The sequence below is a fragment of the Lates calcarifer genome, linkage group LG24 (genome assembly GCF_001640805.2).
Source record: "Lates calcarifer isolate ASB-BC8 linkage group LG24, TLL_Latcal_v3, whole genome shotgun sequence".
Lineage (NCBI taxonomy): Eukaryota > Metazoa > Chordata > Actinopteri > Centropomidae > Lates > Lates calcarifer.
The window spans coordinates 19,069,364-19,090,343 of record NC_066856.1 but is presented as its reverse complement, the minus strand read 5'-3'; the positions used below and the strand labels follow the sequence as shown (position 1 = coordinate 19,090,343).

Here is a 20,980-nt window from a genome sequence, read left to right as displayed (position 1 = left end):
TTGTTGAAAAACTGTGAAGACGTCTCTGCTCTGTCGGTGTTTGTGCGAGCGAGGGCAGCAGACAGACTGAATTTTATGATGTTGAATGTGAAACGTTGATACCTGCAGCGCCGGAGATTCACGTTCTGTAACTGTGTCACCTGTTTACACCTGTTCTGTCCTTCCATCTTTGTTTTTTTGTGTGTTTTTCACTCCATGATTTCTTTCTCTTTTTACATTTTTGTGTGATGTTCAACTACCACTGTTTATCAGGATCATGTTGGTTAAACCAGCCACCAGTCGTGGTTTTAGCTGCTTATTTAACACACTGTCGATGTTCTCTTGATTCCTACTGTTTTCTTTCTGTCTGTTTTATCTGTACTGTTCAATATTAACGTCACACCAGCCTCACAGTCAGTGACACATGAGCAGACGTCACACACTGCTCAGACTGTCGCCGCTGTGTCCAAATAAAACCTTTTAATTTCGATTTTGTCTGAGTGTTTCTGAATCTGTCCTGTTGTTCACTCACCTGGTTGAATTTTAAAGGAATTACAGGTTATTTTGCAACAAGTCAAACAGGCATTTTTCACAGGTGACAGTTTGACTTGTTGCAGTAGGAGAAGCTCAGGCATGATGGCTCAGTAAGCTGTGATAGTGAGCTAACATGCACAATAACTGAGGGACACAAAATTCTGATCCACTTAGTCTTGTGGATGAGATAAGTCTAAGGATCTGTCCTTAAATCACAGTTTATCAGTGCCTGTGCTCAGACAGCAACTCAGATTTTTGCCTTGTTACATGAAACTGCATCAAATCTTCACATTTGAGAAGCTGGCAACCAGGAAACATTTGGCATCTTAGCCTAAAAAAATGACGATTATTAGCTCGAATTACAGCTCTAACAACAGGTAAAGTGTGTCTCTGACAACTGAGCAAACTTTTATCTGTTAAAAATAACTTTCAACTGTAAGAAGCTCGTAGCAACCACAGAATTAGAAACCTCTGTGTTTGTTAAAACGTGTTGACATCTCTTTAGGTGAACCTCAGTGTTGTTTTGCCCTCCAGGCTTGTTCAGTTAAAATCTAGTTTCTCCTGCAGTAGACAGAAAAAACAGCCTCGTACTCTCAGAGTTTAACTCCAACTGAAAGGAGCTGAAAATAAATCTGCAGAAGCTAAAAAATAAATCAGTACTTGATGGAATATGTTATGAAATTTATATTTATTTCAAACATCAGGTGAAAATACATAATAAAAAAAGACAACAGTTCAGTTTGACATCAGAGGAAATCTGTGTGTTGGCTGCTCAGTTGTTGTGTTAGCTTTAAAAACACTAACCTGTTCCTGGTTAACAAGCTACGAACACTTAACTACCTGTGTTTTCAACATCACACATGAAAACAGAACTGCTGCAGTGACACAGGTCATGTCTGTGGACAAACTTCATAGCAGCATCACTGTTACTGTAGCAGCTCTCAGCCTGGAGGTCGTAACCCCGTCCACCACCAGCAGATGGTTTATGTGAAAACTTACAGACAGGGTTACAAACCAAAAAGGTTGAGAACTGCTTGGTATAAGGCACAGATGAGAAAATCTGTAACTGCAGTGAAACTGATCAATATATCTCTGTTATAGATTATACAGATTAGAATCTATAATAAAAGCTTCTTTTAGATTAAATTTCACATTGTCTTATCAGTGACAAGGGCCTGAGGATGACGGTGTCTCCTACAGGCTGATCATTTATTGTTTTTATTATTATATATACTTATTTATCCATTATATTTATTCTAGTAGTTGATTCTTTGGGGGAAGCATGAGAATAAATCAGAAAATTAAGTTGTTTTTTCTAAGGTGAAGTGTGTAAAAGCCTTTATTCAGTCAGACATAAACCATTAATATGCCTGAGATATTTTTTTAAACAAATGTTAAATTCTTGCTCTGCTTCAGAGCAGAAAAGAAGAAAGTTTCTTTTCATTAGAATAAAATAACTATTACACTACTAACTACTAATAAAATAACTCGATGTTTTAAATGTTTATACTGTGCAGCAGCTCTGACAGTTTCACTACAGCTACAGGTGAACTGGTTTCTGGAGATCCTCACCTTGATGTAAGTCTCTCCTCCAGCTTTTTCCTTAATCTCACAATAAATCCTGTTGCTGTGTTTCCTGACCTCACAGCTCATCGTGAGTCACTGTTTATAAAAATCCCGTCAGCTCCCGTAGACACGTGACTTCAGTTGTCCTTAAGATTATGTTGACTTTCCAGTAACTAGGAATCATTAAGAGAACCAGTTGGGTTGTCTTCATCAGCCGGTGAGGAGGCTGCAGCTCCTCCTGTGTGTGGGGGGGTCCCTGCAGGTCCACCTGGGGCCAGGACACCCTGTAAGCACCCAGAGGACGTCTGGGCATCAGGGGTGAGTGAAGATGTGTTTCCATAGAAGGAGAAGAAGTAGTAGTTTGTGTGTGGTCAGGGAGTCAGAGGTCAGAGTTGCAGGGCAGAGGTCGAAACGCCACCTCCATGTTCTCCTCCATGATGATGTCGAAGCGGCACATTACAGGCCTGAGGGGAGGAAAATGTGTATGCATTTATTTTAAAAGGTAATTAGGTGTGTATATATGTTAAAAAACAACAAAACCAAACTGAATATTCTCTTTAAACCATAGAAAATGTGAAGAAAATGAATCAAAAGTCAAGTTTTTTTAAGTGAAACTACTGTTTTCAACGTCAAAAATGAACTTTCACCCTCAACAGGGTTTGCGGGTCCACAATATATTGTCGTATGGTTGTTGAAAAAGTGTTCAAGAAACTTAACTGGAAATTAATCACAGGGTTATAGTGGAACTCAGGATAGAGATTGACAGTAGCAGCAGGATGCTTTGGTGGTCGGAGAGGTCAGAGGTCAGGAATCAAGTGTCAGCAGTTACGAGACTAGCTGGTGTGTGTCCCAGTTTTATACAACATACTGGATCTAAGTAGATGATGATTATGTGGCCAAAAGTCAGTATGCAAACTAAAACTGATTTATTTTTGAGTTCACTTTTAATGTAAAAAGTACAAGTTGAATTTTGGATACTGTAGTTGTAGAACAGCCAAAAAAAGGACTGCTAAACCTTTGGAAAAACGTTTTGCAGTCTGTTTGAGGACTGACCTCTCAGGATGTTCCAGAGGCGTGAAGCGTATTCGCAGCAGCCTGATTTTGTATCGGGGGCCGATCACGTTGCCCGTGCTGATGCGCAGGGTGATCTTCTGGACGTGCTGCACGTCCTCGTCAAACTGGGCCAGCAGGCGGGTGGAGGTGTACTGCTCCAACCGGAAGAGCTTACTGGGAGAGGAGAGGGGGAGAATTAAAGTTAAAATATATATATATATGTTGAATGAGGTCTGAGAACCAAAATCTGGATCAGGATCATTGGAGGGTGATGTACGGAAGCCCAGAGTGGCCAAAGTGGCATTAATTTTATTTTATCTCATTACCTTTTGACCACCGCTTGATTATCTTGTGATTGAGGGATAATTAAGTGTTATTTTCTCATGATAATACACTGATTACACAGTCACAAAAAATAACTTTGATAAACCAGATTATTGATTTATGATCTCAGTGTAAAAAATAACATTATTTTCGGCTCCTGTAGTGATGGATAATGAGGATGTAAGTGTTAAAAGCACCTTTTTCTTTTTAAAAAAAAAAGAATTTAACCCATTAACTCCTTAAATTGAGGTGTGAATGAGTGTGATAAAGGTCGGTAAAATATATTGTCTATGCAGAGAAAAAAGGTGCGACTCAGTTTAGAAAAAGAAATAGTTGCACAATTTAAAGTTGCATGCAGATATTAAAGCAATAGATCACCAGACATACCTACATTTGATCATTATGTAACTGCTCTTAATCTTAGAAATGTAATTATTATTATTCCACTTTTTATTAAAGCCAGATATGTGTGTTTTTCTCTCTGTTTGCTGCCTGTCCTTTAAGGTATTACACTGACTGACTCACTGGTCTATTCGGGCCTCTGTGAAGGTTCTGCCGCTGTGTAACCGGATGTAGACGACCCCCCAGCGGAGGTACTGGTTCCACGTCACCATGTCCACTCTGTAGCTGAGCTCTGCAGGACACGGGACACAGTACAGTGTTAGAGTCCTCTCAAAAACTGCAAAAGATCTCAATCATCTGCCTTTTCTGTAGTGTGTTGGACTCACTCCTGTAGGGCAGCGTAGCCGTGGTGCTGAAGAAGACTTTGGTCTGTCCGAGTCGCAGCAGAGAGTCTCTCCACTGGCTGTAATCATAACCTGCAGGTGAGACCACACAGGTGATCAGGCATCAGTCACAGTAAGAACTTAAAAGCCCTGAAATGTTTGCAGGACAGAAAAAGACAGGGTGTTGGATTCTGAATGTTCTCGTTGCAGGTCTTACCGAGCACAGGACAGGAAGCAGGTTTGAAGGCCTCACACTGCAGACACCTCCCGTCCATGAAGTCGCTGTAGGACGAGCAGGGGTAACCGGTGAGGCTGCACGTTCGGTTCAGAGCGCACAAGAAGAGAAACACCGAGCGCTGGTGGTCGCACACAAAGTAAGATTTACCTGCGGGAGAAAGAGATGCAAGTGAGTGTGTTAATGAGTGTGTGTGAGTGCATTTTGTCGGCCTCTGTGTGCACATGTGTGTGTTTATTCACCTGCAAAGATAGTTTTGGGACACCCTGGTTGGTCGGCTCCTCCATTGGCATAGAAGTCAATATGACCATGAGCTCCTCTCAGTCCAAATGCTGCACATAGAAAACAAACAATGAGCGTTTGTGTCTGTTCAGGTGGATTTTTAAGGAGGATGTGATCATTTATTGTCAGTGGTATTGATTATTAGATGCTCACAGTCCATGTCGGTGTGAAGCACGTCCACAAACATGGCGTCCGACGGGTCCAGCCTCTCCTCTGTTGTGGCACTGGTGAACATCGGACCTGCCGGGTCCAGACCTGGAGAGGACAAAGGGTAGAGAGTTTACTACGGATATTTTTAAACCAAACCCAGCTTTCCTGTTTCTTATTTTTTCTTTAATCTTACTCTGTTTGATTATTTTACCTGTGATGCGTCCGATCTTTCCCTTCAGGTTTGCGCCCACGAATCCGGCCAGGTGAGCTCCCAGACTGACGCCGATGAGGTGAACTGAACTCAGAGAGGCTCCTTCCTCCTGCAGACACGCAACGTTACAGTCAAGGTACTTTCTCCCTCTCTTAGTCAAAAGCACAGGTTCTTTGGGTTTATCACTCCTGTCTCACCTCCATCGTCATGATGAACCCAGTCAGGTTCAGGGCCGCCTCCCTGGTGTACGTCACAGCGGTGAAGTAGTTGAGGTTCGCCGCCCCCCTGTTCCAGTCCACCACGATGACGTTCATGTCCTCCTGCTCGGCCAGCAGGTGGACGATGTGGTCGATCCAGATGGGGGGCGCCCCGGTGGGCCGGTAGCCGTGGATGACGAAGGCGGTGGGGCGGGAGAGGTTGAAGAGCGGCTGCGAGGACAGGTGGTGGTGGTTGAGCTCACGGCCGCAGTCCAGGTTGGAGCGGGTGTAGAGGAGCAGCCGCACGTACAGGCTGGTTCCCATGAAGCAGTGGGACAGGTTGAGGTCAGTGAAGTTATCGCAGGACTCGCCTTCCCCGCTGCCCTCCTGGCCTGGAGACACCAAACAAGAGGCAGCTGAGGATTATGGGAATCATTTTCATGTGTTTTGAATTCATCGTCCAGGAACCACGAAGGTTCAAACTTTTGTTGAGAAAATGAAACTTCTAGCGCCGTGAGATCGCAGATTTGACCAGATTTCCCCTGTGGTTTCATGCTTTTGACACCAAAGTCTGAAATCTGCTACGGTTTCCCAGCCTTCAGCTGCTCCTCTCTGATTTCTCTCATCAGCGAGACGTCCACATAACTGCCGCCCACTGGATGGTTTTTGTGCTTGGCACCAGGCACAGTAAAGTCTGGAGACTGTTGTGAGTCAGAAGTTTCAGAAAGACTCAAACCAGCCCACACTTGTTCTTTATCTGAATGTTTGCTGACTTGTTTGACCCTTTGACCCTGTTTCATCCCCTGCACAAAGGTCAAAGGTCGGACTTAAAGCTTTACCCAGTCTGGGATCAGTTCTTTGTCTGATTCCTTGCTACGTGACGGCGAGTGTTAGTTTGACCCCTTTAGCTCTGTGATGTGAAGATTAAGCAGGTAGCCAGAATAACAGAGTCTCTTTAGCCTTTTTAAAGTGTCTTTAGCTTTAGCATCCAGGCTGGAGACACATGGTTTTCTGTAAGGTGAGGATTCAGGTTTTCCTTTACCAAAATGCGTCATGTATCAGGACACAACAGAGAGCCGTGTCATCATCCTGATACTGACACTATGAGAGAAACGTGGGAGTGTGTTTCACTACATCAAGAGACAAAATTGAAGCCCTGAGGAGGGTTCAGTGAAAGACTGCTGGCTCAGTCAGAGGTCAGAGGGTAACAGGCTGAGTTGTTAATGTTTGCAAGCCAGGTACTCCCATTTGATCTCAGCACTTTGCAGATTACTCCCAACATAGGACACACGTCAGAAATGTCTGCACTCTGCCCAGAATAATGAAGTAGGGCTGAACTAATGTTAATGCTTTTTGAGGACTAAAGATGTCAAATTGTCAAGTAGTGCAGCGTCTCAGATTTCCAACTCAGGGAGCTGGAAACAGCTTCTTTAAAACAGGTCTGTTTAAAATGACCTGATCGTTCTTGCTCAGCAGCAAAAACACAACCTGAGGACAAATTTAGCTGAATATACACCTGCAAGAACTGAAAATGTTTTGCCTCGAGTTTTAAACGTGCTCTTTATTCATATTCTAAAGATTATTTAGCATCGTAATTGTACGACAAAGAATCCTCCACAGGAGAGGATCGTTTAGAATTTGGGGAAATTAACTTTTTTGCTTTCTGAGAGTGAGCGTTAAAGTCCCATGCAACTTTTCCACCTCAGCCAAATGCAAAAACTTTTTTCCATCCATGTCTTTATGCTAAAGCTAAGCTAATCATCTCCTGGCTCCACTCAGCACACAGACATTTAGCATTTAGCAGCTGGTGGCGCTCCCCGCTCTGCAAGTGCTATGCTACACTGCCCTCAATTGGATCAGGCTGCTATAAAAAAACACCTCATCCCATCAGCGCCCGCCCCACCCTGAACACAAGAGGTGATTACAGCTGTCAGTCAAAGGAAGAGGGAGGGGTTAAAGGGTGGAAATGGCCCCAATCCAGCCCCACATTAGTAAACTATGAATGACCAACAGACTGTGTGTGTGTGTGACCTCCTGCTTATTTACTTTTTCGCCACCAGACAGAAGCAGACGGAGGCTTTTCCATTTTAAACTTGAACCTGGAGCAGATGGGGGAGTGACTTTAAGTAATCTGTTCCTCCTGCGCTTCACTAAGCTGTTCCTGTCTGCGGACACACACACAAATAGTAAGTTTGTCCTAAGCTTTCACGATGAAGAAGAAGAAGAATCTATTTTATGCCATGAATAAATAATTGTTGGTGTTTTTCTTACCTTTGCAGAGCATGAGGAGTCCCAGCAGACCCAGAAGTCTGCGGGGCAGCATCCTTCCTCCACCACAGACACAACGAGGGGAATGAAAGGAGGTGAAGAGACAGACTGAGAGAGAGGGAGCTCTGACTGCAGAGTGAAGGAGGTGACTGAAGGAGGGAGGGATTGTTGTGAGACAGAGGGAGGGAGGGGAGGGAGGAGGGACGAGAGGTGGTGTCTTCACTAACAGTGAGGATCAGGATGGAAAGGTGGAGAAAGAACGAGAGAGGGGGAAGACTGATAAAGAGAAGAGAATAGACGGGAAGAAGAAGAAGCTCGTGAAGGAATGAAACAAAACGAGTAGATCGCAGAAAAGACAGGGTGTTGGATTAGAAGGCATTTAATGAATACAAAGAAAACAACTCTTATTAACTGTTTGCCAGACTACAATAACAAACTGTTTAAATGTCTCTTATGTGCTTGTGTGTCACAAATCTTATCTTCATCTTAATTTTTTAGGGACTGTGTAACATCTGTGAAACATCCAGGAGCCAAAACTGAAAAGAAAAGTTTAGAAATCTGCTCTGCTCCTGTTGATATATAAATAAACATAAACATATTGTAGAGAAATAAATATCATGTAAAGAATAACTCAATTTGAGCACATAAAAATCTATTCTTTACTCTCTTAGTCAGAGCTCTGTGCTCTCTAAATATTTGTCTGTGCTCAAAAAGGAGGCCTCTCTGCTGAAAGCTTTTAGAAACACGAGAGAGTACAGTAGCAAAACAGATGCCAAAGATGAAAATATAAATCCTGGTTGGTGGCCATCACCTCAGCTGCTCCTGAGGATTGTGGGTAATCTGTGCCATCAAAAGTTGGAGCCCACCAGTGATGGTTATTAATAGCTCCACAGACTCTGACCACACTGCACCCAGCCCATCCTGCCCTGTACTCACTGAATTCAGCATAAACACATGTAATTTAACATCCACAGGGAGCATGCAGCAGACTCTGAAAACACTTCAAAAGCAGTAAAACGTAATGTGAGAGTGAACGCTGAAGGCAGAGCAGGAGCCCAGTCTGACTGCTCAAAGGCACAGAAAACAACTCCCTTCGTTTTATATCTACTTGCAATAATAAAACCTGAGTCTGGTGATATATGGTGATGTTTAAGGATCTTATTCTTTATCTGTGTAGGAATCCTATCGATAATGTTGTCAGACATTTAAAGTAGCTATCTGAGCCTGTCTGCGACAAATCACAATCTTTATGGATCATGGACAGTTGCCTGTTTGTTTACATTGCAGCAGCTTCATCAGTCTTACTCAACACTGCACCAATTCTGAAGATTTTGTTTCTATTAATGACTTACACCCAAAAACATGGGAGTTATTCCGTTTCTGAGGACATTTTTTCTTCCTTTCGTGCAGCTGCACTTTGGTTTGGACAAATGAACAAGAGAAGATTGTTTGCAGTGGATAAACAGTATTTAGCTGCAGGTTCACACTGTATTGCAATGAATGGAAATCACAGAAAATGTGCACAAAACAAATTTAGCTCTTTCTTAATTTTGATGTTTTAAGTACTTGACCTAAATGCTAGTATGATCTTCAGGTGTGTGTGTGTGTGTGTGTGTGTTTTAGGGGTCCCTGTCTGCAGACCAGGACTGAGCTGTGGTGGAGCCAGGTAAAAGATCACTGTAAGTTCACCGCGTTCTGGCTGGTTAAAGAGCTTATCTCTTTCTCATCAGTCACCTGACTTGGCAAATAACAGAGCCGGTGTGGATTGAGTCAGAGAGATTATAAAAGCAGAGATATTTCTTTTTAAAAATAAAGTACAGACTGCAACTGGTACACTTGGTCAGATTCAGCCCTGAAACACAGAACTGATGGTTCATTCAGTCTTTCTCTTCCACACCTGCCCCCACGTAGGGTCTGTTTCCAGTTTCAAGTCTAAAATGAAACATTTTAAGGTGAAAATCAAACGTTTATAGAGTTCTTTATTATTATTATTCTTTATTTATTATTCGTCTGTGAGATGCTGTTGTGGTAAGTGGACTCTTGAGCTCAGATAATTTTATTACATGCTCTGTTTGAAAGGCCAGCTCTGAACTTTCAAAACACAGTGAAGTAAAAGGCTAGAAATCAAAGTCTGGATTTTAGAATAAAGGGTATTAATGGCTTACAGTGAAGCCAGGATGCAAATCAGGGCTTTTACTCGTGAATCTGACCACAGGTGATCGGCTGAAACACATTTTAGGTGATGTAGGTCAAAGTAAGGATGATGGGGGATCGTTGCTGATGAAGATGAAGAGTAACTCCCTCTGTAAATGAATCTGAGGCTGGAGTCAGGAGGTCAGGAGAGGCTGGATGTTCTATTATAAGAGTCTTCAGCTAAAGCTGCTGAGATAATCGCAGCTAAACCTCTGAACCTGGACATATTCATGTGTCTTTTAAACTGCAGCATTAGGTAATGATAATAGGATCCAACACGTATCCGCTCTCTGACACCATGGGATGTATTTTCAGTTATTACCGGCTGCTTCATCTCTTACTGAGCAGTTCATGTACCTAATAATAAGTAACTAGTAAGTAACTAAAACCTGCTGCAACTCCAGCTGCAACAAACTGTTTGACTCATGGGAAATGAAGTCCACAAAAACACGGGATGTTAATATAAAAATCACTTTTATTAACCGAGCAACTGAGACACATTTACAGTTTATATATGTGCAAATAATCACAAATGTACACTCAATTTAGCAGCAACAGAGAATTAAAACATCTTACCAAAGACACAGTTAACAAGCTAATGAACTTTTGTTTGTTTCTTTGGTTTGTTCCTTTGGTTTTTTCACATAATTCAGCTTTCACATCCTCAGGTGGTGTAGTTTGTGGAGAGCAAGGCCTGATGGGAGATGAACACGTCCAGGAGTTCTGTGGGGAGGGAGAAGACCACGACGGATGCACTGCTGGACACAGACGACAAAGACTGGAGGTATCGGAGGTGGAAAGCCACGGGGGAAAACCCTGACGCCGCCTCCATTAAAGCACGAGACGCCTTCGCTTCCCCTTCGGCCACAATCATCTTCAACGCAGAGAGAAAGATGGTTTTAGACGAGGTGAGAGAGGAAAATCTGCCACGCTGGCTGTTGCACAGAACAATGGGATAAGAATATGTCACAACAAAAGAGGATAAAGAAATGGTCTTTAAGAACAATCAACGCCCCCTGGTGTGAAACTAAGAGATGAAAAGGTGCAGCTGATATAGACACATCAATAAATATATTCTGGAGATTCAACTTAGAAACCATCATGAGATAAAATAACCAGATGAGTCTATTTTGGGAAAAAGAGAAGTCATCCTCGTGTATTTTTACCTCACTTTGACCATTACAATCAGGCAAAAATGGCCTGTCAACAAACAGTGAGGTATATATATACAGATAGAAATAACAGCTTCTGCTAAAATTAGAACTCGTGATACAAGAAAACACCCCAACAATGCACAGTTTGAACGTTAATGTGGAAGCTGAGTTCTCTGCGTTTTGACCCGTTCTAACCTCTGAAGTCTAGATATCAAGGCTCTCTGAACATGCAGGTCCTTTAACCCTGAAAATCCTCCGCCTCCTTGATCCGAGGCGATAGTGCCGCCCACCAGTTCCTTACGTTGACCCAGTCTGCTGCTACTGTCAGCTATTCTGCTCTTGTTTTGGCTGAAACCCTGCCCTGACGTCAGCCCCCGGTGTGTTTGACGTCATTAACCTGCAGTGATTAAATGAAGCAGATGGAGGAGGAGCTCAGACACACTCCTGAGTTTTGTAGTGACTCTGTTGAAGTGGAGCTGACGGGGAGCACCTGACGGACAGATTGTGTGTGTGGGTGTAGGTGGATACCTTAGCCCTGGCATTCCTGGCAGCCTCCGCCTCTGACGCCATGCAGCGCTGCAGAGTGACAGGAAGCGCCAGGTCCTTGAGCTCCACCCGCTCCACCTGAACGCCCCACACTCTGGTTGCAGCGTACAGCACCTTCTGCAGGACACGACAGGTAAGACAAGGGAGAATGTACAGAACTTAAATATGTGTTTTGGATGAAGGCTGACCTCCATCCTCACTGTGATGCCTCTCCTCTGTGTCAGCACGTCCGTCAGTGTGTGAGCCCCCAGCGTCGCCCTCAGCGTCGTCTGGGCCAGCGAGTGTGTGGCCGCGTAGCCATTTTTCACCCGCGTCACCCAGAGAGACGGGTCCACCACCCGGTAAAACACGACGGCGTCCACCTTTACCGGAACCCCGTCTGCAGTCAGGACCTGGGGGAAGGAGACGGAGGTGAGGCGAGTAAAGACATAAGACACGATCAAACCATGTGACCCAGTTTCAGCTTCATGTTTATGTTTGAATGCTCAGATGAGACGTGAATGAGGCTCAAACTTCCTCAGCAAGAATCAGAAAAAGTCAAAGTATTGTTCACTTATTCTTTGATCAGGTATTTATACATTATTTCACTCAGGCAAACTTCTTTTACCTTTACTACTTTCTTTTAGAGTTGTGTATTACCCATGATCCCCTGCTTCTGGATCAGGAAGTGCTGTGACTGTAACAGACGCACCAAACTCCATTTAGAAATCTGGATATTTTCACAGTTTCCTGGCTGGATATCAGAGATGAACGCTGGTTTTTAATGACTTCTATGTCTTTTTAACTGATCTACAGTTCAGCTTTACTCCTGAACTTCCTGGGCCTGATTCCAGCAGTTTAAACCGCTGACTATCACTCAGTTAGAGGGAGATCAAACCTGAAAAACCAAAGTTACAAGTCAGTGCATCATTAAAATGAGACTGAAGCTGAGATTTTAAGGTTAAAAAGTCACATAACGTTGCTTTAAGGTCCATTATTAAAACATTTCAAACGCTACACAGCCGTAGACATACTTTTTGGTTCCTCACTGCATTTTAAAACAACATGTTGGTGATGTTGAGAGCTTCAGTACTACATGCTGCGCAGCTGCTGACCTCTTGTGGCCGGATGTTAAAGGAGACGGTCCGCAGGTCGACTTTCTGAATGACGTCCAGCCAGGGGATGAACCACAACAGACCTGCAGAGGCACAGTGACGTGACATAAAGTCCTGAAGTCAGTCAGGGGGTTTTACTTGTAATATCAATGATACGCTTTCATTTCTACAGACTGGATAAACACCTAGACGGCAGCTTTACACCCACAGTTATGAAAGAAAAGCGTTCGATACCTGGTCCTTTGGCTCGTCCTTTAACCACTCGACCCAGTCTGAAGATGACGGCTCTCTCATACTCCTGAACGACCTGAAAAAACACACACACACACACACACGTTTTTAGACAGGATTAAACACACACAGAGAAAATGAGCAGACAGTATAGTAACATATGTCTTCACAGAGGTAAAAGCACCTAATACAACTGTGTAAAAATACTAATTACAAGTAAAAGTCATGCATTCACAAGTAAAAGTGCAGCAGTATTCACAGCTAAATGTACTTAATGACTAATAATTAAGCCTGAAAAACTATTTTACAGTGCATTTGAATGGGTTTTTAATTTAAATCAACCTGTTTACATTTATTTTTTAGAAATCAGTGCCTGTATCCTGAGGAATAAAGCAAATTTCTGCACAGAGATCATTTTTATAATATTTTAAATATATTTTTTATAACTTTTTTCCCAATAAATAATGTGAAATAACTTGTAACTACAGTAAAAGTACATTTCCCTTCAATGTAAATCTACTCAGTTACTTTCCACCACTGCTCCAACCAGTTTTGTGTGTTTTTGTATCCGGTTACCTTAGCACACATCCAGGCTGTGAGGGGGAAGGTGAAGATGATGAAGGCCACGGACAGCAGCGTCAGCACCGTCCCGACTACCTCCACCACAGCGCCGCTCCTCCCTCCTCCATCTACCGGAGGAACAGAGGTGGATCAAACATAGATAAGTAAAAGAAGTTTCACCTTTAAATGACATTAACCGAGCTCCCTTCACCGACCTTTCCTCTTGTTTTCAGCATCAAATCCATCCGCACAGATCACTCCCACCTTGTTGACGCCGGGCATCGCCCTCCGAGTCGCCGCTGATTAATTATTAATTATCACTCGGTTTTAATTAACCACACCGGAGCGTCTTTTTCAAGAAGCGTCAAGTCATTAGTCCAGATAATTCTGCTGTGTGGTCCGCCCAGTAATCATGGAATTACGTCATCACGTCAGCCACATGACCACGCCCCACGCTCCCACCTCATATATTCTCTATACCTTTATTATTTTAACGTATTTCCCCTTTATTTAGCTTTTATACCCACCCTATATAAATGTAACATGCTTTATAACATTCAGTAACATAGTCGTAAGATTATTTAAGTATTTAATATGTTTGTTAAAGGACTGTACCTCCACAAATAAGTGGATTCTGCTGTTTAAACAGATATTATAGCAAAATACAGGTGTAATAATATAAAATAAACTTTAAAAATATGTCTTATAAGCCATTTATTAAAGATTTATATGCTGCTTTTAAGCTTTAAATAGGTGGACTTCATAGAAAGTGATATTATTATTATATTATTATTTTATAGCTTTACTAGAATTCAGAGCATCTTCTGCACAAAAAAATCCCTCAGGATGAAAATGGTTTAATCTTATTTCATCTTAAAACTAAATAAAAAAGGTTGAAAAAAATACATTTTATTTCAAAATTAAAATTAATTCCAGTATAAAAAGTTGGAAAAATAAGTTTAATTTCAAAATAAAAGGTTCATAAATACATTTAATATAACAACACAAGGTTTAAAAATACCTTTCATCCTTTTTGTGCCTGGCTCCCTGTTTTTATAATCCATCCACTACTATGACTCACTTTAATAACATCTGCTTATCTACTTTAAATACTAGATAAAAAGTCAGATCTAAGTCTAGAAAAGGAAGCAGCCCAGGATGAATGATCAGAGATTTTTTTATTCAAGATTTCTGACCTGCTTTTGTTGAGAAATGTTTGTATGTGTAGCCAGTTTTAATTCAGGTCAGTGATCTCCTGGCTTCTGTTTCAGTCACGTCTGGTACTGCAGGATGAGCGTAGGTGTTTGGTGGATTATATTACAGCTGTAAAGTGGTTCCTCTTATCTTTCAAACAGGATGTGATATACGTGTCTTTACTTACACACAAACTACGGTGTGCCTCAAGGGTCAATCCTAGGTCCACTTTTATTTTCCCTCTATACGCGTCCTTTGAGATTTATAGTTATGGTTTTTCTTTTCATTGTTATTCTGTTAGACTCAGATCTCAGCTGCCAGAACCAGAACCAGGAGGCGGGACCACACCAACTTCTTTATACTTGAGCCCTGGTATGTAGAAAGAAAGGAACGTATTTTTAATTGTGTTACGTGTGTATTCATGTTGCCTTTCTTTATCTACGTAGTGACATATTTTACTGTAAGAATTACTGTATCTCACCATTATTATCAGTCCTGCTTCTTCGAGGAATTATATTTCTAGTTCTTCTTCTGCTGCTATTAATGGTGTTTCTGATATAATCAGAAACAGCTTCCACTTACTTTGTTTCTCTCTGCATTTCACACATGCTCACACTCCCCTACACATAAACACTTCCTGTGAAGCTGTGAGGACAAAGTCAGTGGTTTTTCTTCTCTCTCTGAGTTTTCTCACAGTCAGTCTGTGTCGAGAGCTGACCTCTCTCTGCTTGTCTCTTCGGTTTCTCCCTCTCTGCTGCAGACCCAGGGGCCTCAGGGGACCAGATCGACCCTCACCCCGCTTCACTGCCCGGGACTGGATTTCTATGTAGACTGTATTAAAACACACAAGAGGAATATAGAGTCACAGTTCTTGAAAATGAAGCAGTTCTGAGAAAGCAGAAGGTGGTGATCGGTTCAGTGGATGCCTCTCCGTTGCAGTGTCTCCTCACCATGGCAGCAGCTATGCCGGTGTGCTACCACGGCTCCATCAGCAGGAAAGAGTGTGAGGATCTGCTGGGGAAGAAGAACAAGGATGGAGCTTACCTGATCCGAGACAGCGAGACCATCCAGGGAGCCATGTGTCTGTGTGTCTAGTGAGTACTCTGCACTCTGCACTTAGACTTAGATTAGACTTCCCTTTTTCTAAAATCTTTGTTCCATTGTTGCTGCATCTTCTTTTAATGCTTTTTGTGCTTTTACAGCTGCCACCTAATATTGTATTATTCCTACTAGTGGTCTATTTTAGATCGGGTTAATATTAAGATGTTTTTCCTCAGTGTTAAAAGTGAAATATTCACCAGAAAACTTTATCCAGTGTTAATTACAGAGGTTTGTTGGGAGAGAAAAGCAGCCTTTAAAACAAAGTTCATCAAACTCATTTGTTCAAAAAAAGACTCGAAGCAAATCATTTTTCACTTCCATTTTATGTTTTCACTTTCAGTTTTGTAAACAAATTACGTGTAAAATGTGCAGTATTCTGTAAAATGGTATTAGATTGATTTCGTCAAAGATGATTTAAAGATATAATCAAGTAGAGGTTTATTTATGGGATTTATTACCGTGCTTGACCCTAATACTCGTTTCCTATCGTCTCATGAGATTCCACTGCGGTGGTTTGTGCCTCCTCATCTCTGCAAGTTTCCATTTCACGTGCACAGTATTTACATGAGACAAAATACAACGTAACTCTCATGCACACGAAACAGTGGGAGATATTCTTCTATATTTTCAGTAGAAATGTGCACAAAAATGCTCTTAAATAACCGTCCTGATGAGAGGGTTATAGGCATTCAAACACTGTGCAAGTGGGTCATGTGACTGATTCCTGTTTTTGCTGGTTTCTGTACCTCACTAGCATCATGTTCTTTATTTGTTTGTGCAAACAAACATAGTTTCATTTCAGTTCTTGTTTGTCTTTACAGTAAAAAGAAAGTGGTGTACACCTATAGACTGCTTCAGACGCACGCTGGACAGTACACTCTCCTGGTAAACACATTTATTACTTTTATATTTATTGTACATCTAATCTCCCAACATGAAGGTTTAACTGCTGTCACTTTACAGGGTTGTATGTCAAGTCTCAGCGCTTTCTGAGTCCTAATCACAAACCACCACTGAAAGCTGATATCAGTTAATCTGATATCTCCTAATGTGGACTGGAAACGCCTCAACTTTACATGACATTTTATTCAGGCAAAGCCTTTCATATAACGCAGATACATTGAGCAATTTCATGTGCAGTAATTTATGAGAGAAGTGGTCTAAATATTTTTTATTTCCCACAGTGAGGTGTCATAAAGTAACAGATTACTTACAGCTTCACTTTAAAAGAAGCATGTGAGCATCGATCCTACTAATACTTTTAACATACTTCTAATCAATCAGTCAATCAAACTTTATTTGCACTGCACCTTTCCTACAGTTTATTGCAACTCAAAGTGCTTTATAAATTTTCCTGACGGGACATTTTAAACACCAACAACAAATTAGAGACCGTCTTGCGAAGGTATCACACGACTGTTGACGTTGACGGCGGTCCAACCCGTTTTGATCCTAACAGCATGCCTGTAAAGTTTTGTGGAGGTGACAGTCTCATGATGACAACATCTGTTCACAGACAGATAAACATCTGCAAGACTCAAAACCACCTCTGTATAATGGCTGTCTCCACAACCACATTTTGCCATGATGGCACACACACACCCACTGGAACTGTGGTGTTGTGCTCACCTTGTTGTCACCCTTGCTGTTGTGGCATGTGAGCAATAATCTGTCAATATGTTCATCAATCAGTCAGTCAATCAAACTTTATCTGTATAGCACCTTTCATGCACGTAATTGCAAAAATAGATTAGAATTAGATTTTAAATGTAGAATAATGTAAATTAAGACCAAAAATAAATGATTAAATAGAATAAATAATGGTCGAGTTATTTAGAACTGATTTCTAACTTCTTCCGGTCGACCGGTTAGGAGAACATTACGGTGGTGCGGTCTGTCTGATTGTGTGTATTAGTCACCCTGAGCAGCCGTTCACGACATGATTACACCCCCACCTGTGGAAAAACTGCATTAGAACCTATATCTGACATTTAATATTTATCCTGGAGCTGCAGAAAGGTTTGTAACATTCAGGAAAAGCCGTGTTTTATCAGCACGCAGGAGTAACATCCAGTAAATAGGAGACAAAGAGCTCTTTCAGCACGACAAGAAGCAAACCAGTTAAAACAATCCGAAACAATTCACAGAGACACTGACACACACATCAGACATCACTCGTGAACTTCATGTCGTTCAGGAGGTGAAATTTCACTGTTTTTTCCACGTGTTTTGTTTTTCGGCTTCAGTTTGATAAGGTGCAATATTAACTGTAAAAATACAGATTAGATGATTTTGTAAACCTGAAAAACATTGCGGGTAGTACCGTTCAGCCCTGCGTGGTGTCGGAAACTGCTCTTTAAGCTTATTGCTGTGAGTTTATGGCATTAACTGGAGGCGATTCAGATGAGCTCAGATCCTCCGTCAGCTGGATTACAGTCGCTGGACATTAAGAGAAGAACACTCAGAGAGACTTTAGTGAGAAATACAACCTAAATAAAATTGGATTCTGAAGTGTCCATATATCCAGAACAGCGGGTTCATGTTTGTTATGTTATTGCCTTTACTCCTCCACACAGTAGCTAAAATATAGTTAGGTAAAACAATTAGTTACCACTGAGTGTTTTTAAATGAACCTATCTCCCCCCAAAATGGAAACTCGGTAGTTATCAGCTCACCCCCGTACCACAGGAAACTCCTCTGACGTTGGTTCAGGTAACAACACACCACACAACACTTTGTGTAGACACACACACACTGATGGGCTGATAGATGCTTTTTGGGGGTCATTGTTTTCCATTCCACTCAAAAACAAGAAGTGACTATTCAGTGTACATAAATGCTGAGTTTTAGCCCCCAGATGTCTGAGCTGCTGCCCACAACTCAGAGCTGTTTAACAGTGGAATATCAGTTCAGATAGATTATCAGCCGACCACAGGTTTAGATTAAGGCTGATTTAAATCTTGTTACATGACCTGCATTATGATGTCAACAGCCTAAAGGTTGTGTTTTTTATCATCCTCCATGTTATAACAGACACTTCCTTGGCAGCAGTATTAAAATGGAACAAGGTTGAAGATAAAAAGGAACATATATTTCTAAGGAAGATGTTTTGTTCTTTACTGTGTGCTCTGTTACTCCCTCAGACGGCAGGAGGAGCGGAGGATAACTTCTTTAAGACTCTGGATGAACTGATTCATCACTTTAAGAGAAAGAACCAGGGTCTGGCCATGCACCTGCGCCACTCTGTGAAAAGGAAGACGGCCTTGGTGATCCAACCCCGAAAACCAAGTGCAGCTCCACCTGAAGAGGAGTTTCATCTGCAGCAGGTCCCAGCAGATGAAGTAGATAATGACTATGAAAGTATGTCATATATTTTTACTGATCTTCCTCTCTTTTTCTCTCTGCATCTTCTTTGCTTCATGGTGTATTGACCCTCTCTTCTTCCTCTAGATGTTCCTAACTCTGACTACGTGGAAGTCCTGCCTGAATGACAATGACTTTGACATTTAGCATCAAACACGTGAGGATTTTTTTGGGGAGTGGGAGACTCTGAACTATGGACAATGGACACATGCTTAAGAGTGCAGATGTTCATCTGCTTGTGACTTTGCATCATATATTTTTTCTCCATCACTCTGCTCCAGACTGAAGTATCTCAGTGGATTGCTGTGTCCCTCAGACATTCATGTTCGCCAGAGGACGAATCCCTCTGACTTTGGTGATCCCCTGATCTTCCTTCTAGCTCAGCTACTGAATGGATTTCCATGAAATCTGGTATACACGTTCATGTCCTCTTCAGGATGACTCTGAATCGTCTTCACATCTCTGCTGTTGCTTTCTGTGGCTGTACTCAGTTCTTATCCAGCTACTGTAAAAAAAACCCTCAGATCTCAAACAGAAATGATTGTGGGAATCCTCACACCTCTTCATTTGTTTATAACACCTGCAAAATCATATTCATTTGGAAACTCCTGACCTATTTAAGGTATGTCTTGATGCAGCAAAATCCACTCATAATGCTCTCCAGTTTCAGTATTTCTCCACCTTGTTTACCATCATTAACGATCATGCCAGGCACAACTTAACCACTGTGACCACTCACACCTTGTAACTGAGCTCAATCAAAGGTCGAATTAATGTAGAAAAACAGGAAACTCACGTGTTCTGTTTATCAAATGCTCTCAAACCTAGCTTCCTATCAGGTCTTACTTTATTTCTTTATGTCCACCACTGCACCCTGAGGCAGGACACAGGTGTCAAATGTCAGTATAAGTCTGTCATTTTTTCTGCCTGCACAGCGTTATTCAGTCAGCTAATGACACTGAGAAGACCAAAAACCACACTGTGTGTCTCAAAGTTTTCAACAGCTGTGGCTTTCACCCACAAAATATGTCATGGTTCTCCTTTTAGATATCTAAAAGCAGCTCACATTTAAATACATATATGTTGTTTCAGTTTTTTAAGCATTCTGCATTCTGTATTCTGAAATAGTACATTTATTAGGGACTATTTTTAGTGTTTGATTAAACCACATTTGGTGTCTTGTGAGCAGGCGTAACCTTAAATACAAACACAAAGCTTAGTTAATAATAGACGTGCATGTTGTCTCCAACTTTAACTTTGATTATTGGCTATTTATCTCAGCTGTTTTGTGTTTCCCTGTAGATGTTTTGCATCTCTCTCTGTTGATTTTGTGTCTCTTTGTGGTCGTTTTATGCCTCTTTGCGATGACCACATATTGTGCTGTTTGTAGTTGCTTTGCGTCTCTTTGTGATCGTTTTGTCTGCTTGCATCTCTTTTTCTTCCCTCTTGTTGTGGCTGTTATGTATTTCTCTGTAGCTGTTTCTCTCAGTGTGAACATACTTCAGCAGAACTAGTCCGATATGTTGATTCGCAATTACTGTGTATTAATGCTGCAAAAACTTGCGGCTTTGTCCAGTGTGGTCTGGCTGGTGTGCACTGCCTGGCGTCGCTTCATTGTCAACACTTTTTTTAGAGGTTTTGCTGCAGCAGACGCTTCATTCTATCTGTTTTTATTTAAATTATTTATACAGGGAGGAAAATAATAAACATTTTTACATTTATTTGTATTGGCTGCACCTGCATCTAATATTTGATATTAATGGCAATCTCTTGATTTCTTAACACACTGTAAATATTTATCTGTAATATTTTCTCCATTGGTTTAAAATTCCTTATGATTATAATCCTGTGTGGTTCCTTCTGACTGTTGATATGCAATTAAAATGTCACTCCTGCAGAAACAACAAATGTAAAACTCTGGGTTTGTGCATGATTTCCTTGCCTTGCACAAAGATAAGGGCAGAAATATGATTTCTAGTGGCTATTTTTGTTCACAAAACTCAAATTTATGTGTGTGTT

At 41.5% G+C, this 20,980-nt stretch overlaps 3 protein-coding genes across 5 annotated transcripts; 1 reads left to right on the top strand and 2 right to left on the bottom strand.

Annotated features, from left to right (window-relative positions):
* Positions 1-217: 217 nt before the first annotated feature.
* lipib (lipase, member Ib) lies at positions 218-7,641 on the bottom strand. 2 transcript variants are annotated; one of them, XM_018679218.2, is made up of 10 exons: positions 7,528-7,641; positions 5,257-5,648; positions 5,060-5,168; positions 4,852-4,953; positions 4,659-4,748; positions 4,399-4,566; positions 4,185-4,274; positions 3,982-4,090; positions 3,133-3,306; positions 218-2,543 (listed from the first exon to the last, which is right to left on the bottom strand). In XM_018679218.2, the coding sequence occupies exons 1-10, from the start codon at positions 7,577-7,579 to the stop codon at positions 2,459-2,461; spliced, it is 1,371 nt and encodes a 456-aa protein (XP_018534734.1). In that variant the 5' UTR covers positions 7,580-7,641; the 3' UTR covers positions 218-2,458. The 2 variants fall into 2 exon arrangements, with proteins under 2 accessions (XP_018534734.1, XP_050922864.1); XM_051066907.1 differs by having other exon boundaries at positions 218-3,306.
* A 2,533-nt stretch (positions 7,642-10,174) lies between these two features.
* On the bottom strand, positions 10,175-13,670 carry zgc:112408 (uncharacterized protein LOC550260 homolog). Of its 2 annotated transcripts, none has more exons than XM_018679215.2 (7): positions 13,519-13,670; positions 13,319-13,431; positions 12,746-12,818; positions 12,512-12,594; positions 11,606-11,809; positions 11,400-11,534; positions 10,175-10,591 (listed from the first exon to the last, which is right to left on the bottom strand). In XM_018679215.2, exons 1-7 carry the CDS (start codon positions 13,583-13,585, stop codon positions 10,382-10,384), a joined length of 885 nt encoding a protein of 294 aa, XP_018534731.1. In that variant the 5' UTR covers positions 13,586-13,670; the 3' UTR covers positions 10,175-10,381. The 2 variants fall into 2 exon arrangements, with proteins under 2 accessions (XP_018534731.1, XP_050922867.1); XM_051066910.1 differs by having other exon boundaries at positions 11,400-11,531.
* Positions 13,671-15,441: 1,771 nt separating this feature from the next.
* Positions 15,442-20,876, top strand: si:ch73-264p11.1 (uncharacterized protein LOC100000923 homolog). The gene is made up of 4 exons (XM_018679216.2): positions 15,442-15,591; positions 16,420-16,483; positions 18,742-18,958; positions 19,049-20,876. Exons 1-4 carry the CDS (start codon positions 15,449-15,451, stop codon positions 19,087-19,089), a joined length of 465 nt encoding a protein of 154 aa, XP_018534732.1. The 5' UTR covers positions 15,442-15,448; the 3' UTR covers positions 19,090-20,876.
* Positions 20,877-20,980: the final 104 nt, after the last annotated feature.

What these genes read in the sequence shown, in the direction of transcription:
- lipib (XM_051066907.1), bottom strand. Translation starts at nt 7,579, where the DNA reads ATGCTGCCCCGCAGACTTCTGGGTCTGCTGGGACTCCTCATGCTCTGC. An exon ending in ACTCCTCATGCTCTGCAAAG is followed by an intron (nt 5,649 to 7,527) that starts GTAAGAAAAACA and finishes TGGTGTCTCCAG; the next exon opens with GCCAGGAGGGCAGCGGGGAA. An exon ending in TGCTTCCTGTCCTGTGCTCG is followed by an intron (nt 4,275 to 4,398) that starts GTAAGACCTGCA and finishes TCTCACCTGCAG; the next exon opens with GTTATGATTACAGCCAGTGG.
- zgc:112408 (XM_018679215.2), bottom strand. Translation starts at nt 13,585, where the DNA reads ATGCCCGGCGTCAACAAGGTGGGAGTGATCTGTGCGGATGGATTTGAT. An exon ending in TGCTGAAAACAAGAGGAAAG is followed by an intron (nt 13,432 to 13,518) that starts GTCGGTGAAGGG and finishes TTCCTCCGGTAG; the next exon opens with ATGGAGGAGGGAGGAGCGGC. An exon ending in GCATCACAGTGAGGATGGAG is followed by an intron (nt 11,535 to 11,605) that starts GTCAGCCTTCAT and finishes CGTGTCCTGCAG; the next exon opens with AAGGTGCTGTACGCTGCAAC.
- si:ch73-264p11.1 (XM_018679216.2), top strand. Translation starts at nt 15,449, where the DNA reads ATGGCAGCAGCTATGCCGGTGTGCTACCACGGCTCCATCAGCAGGAAA. An exon ending in GCCATGTGTCTGTGTGTCTA is followed by an intron (nt 15,592 to 16,419) that starts GTGAGTACTCTG and finishes TTGTCTTTACAG; the next exon opens with TAAAAAGAAAGTGGTGTACA. An exon ending in AGTAGATAATGACTATGAAA is followed by an intron (nt 18,959 to 19,048) that starts GTATGTCATATA and finishes TTCTTCCTCTAG; the next exon opens with ATGTTCCTAACTCTGACTAC.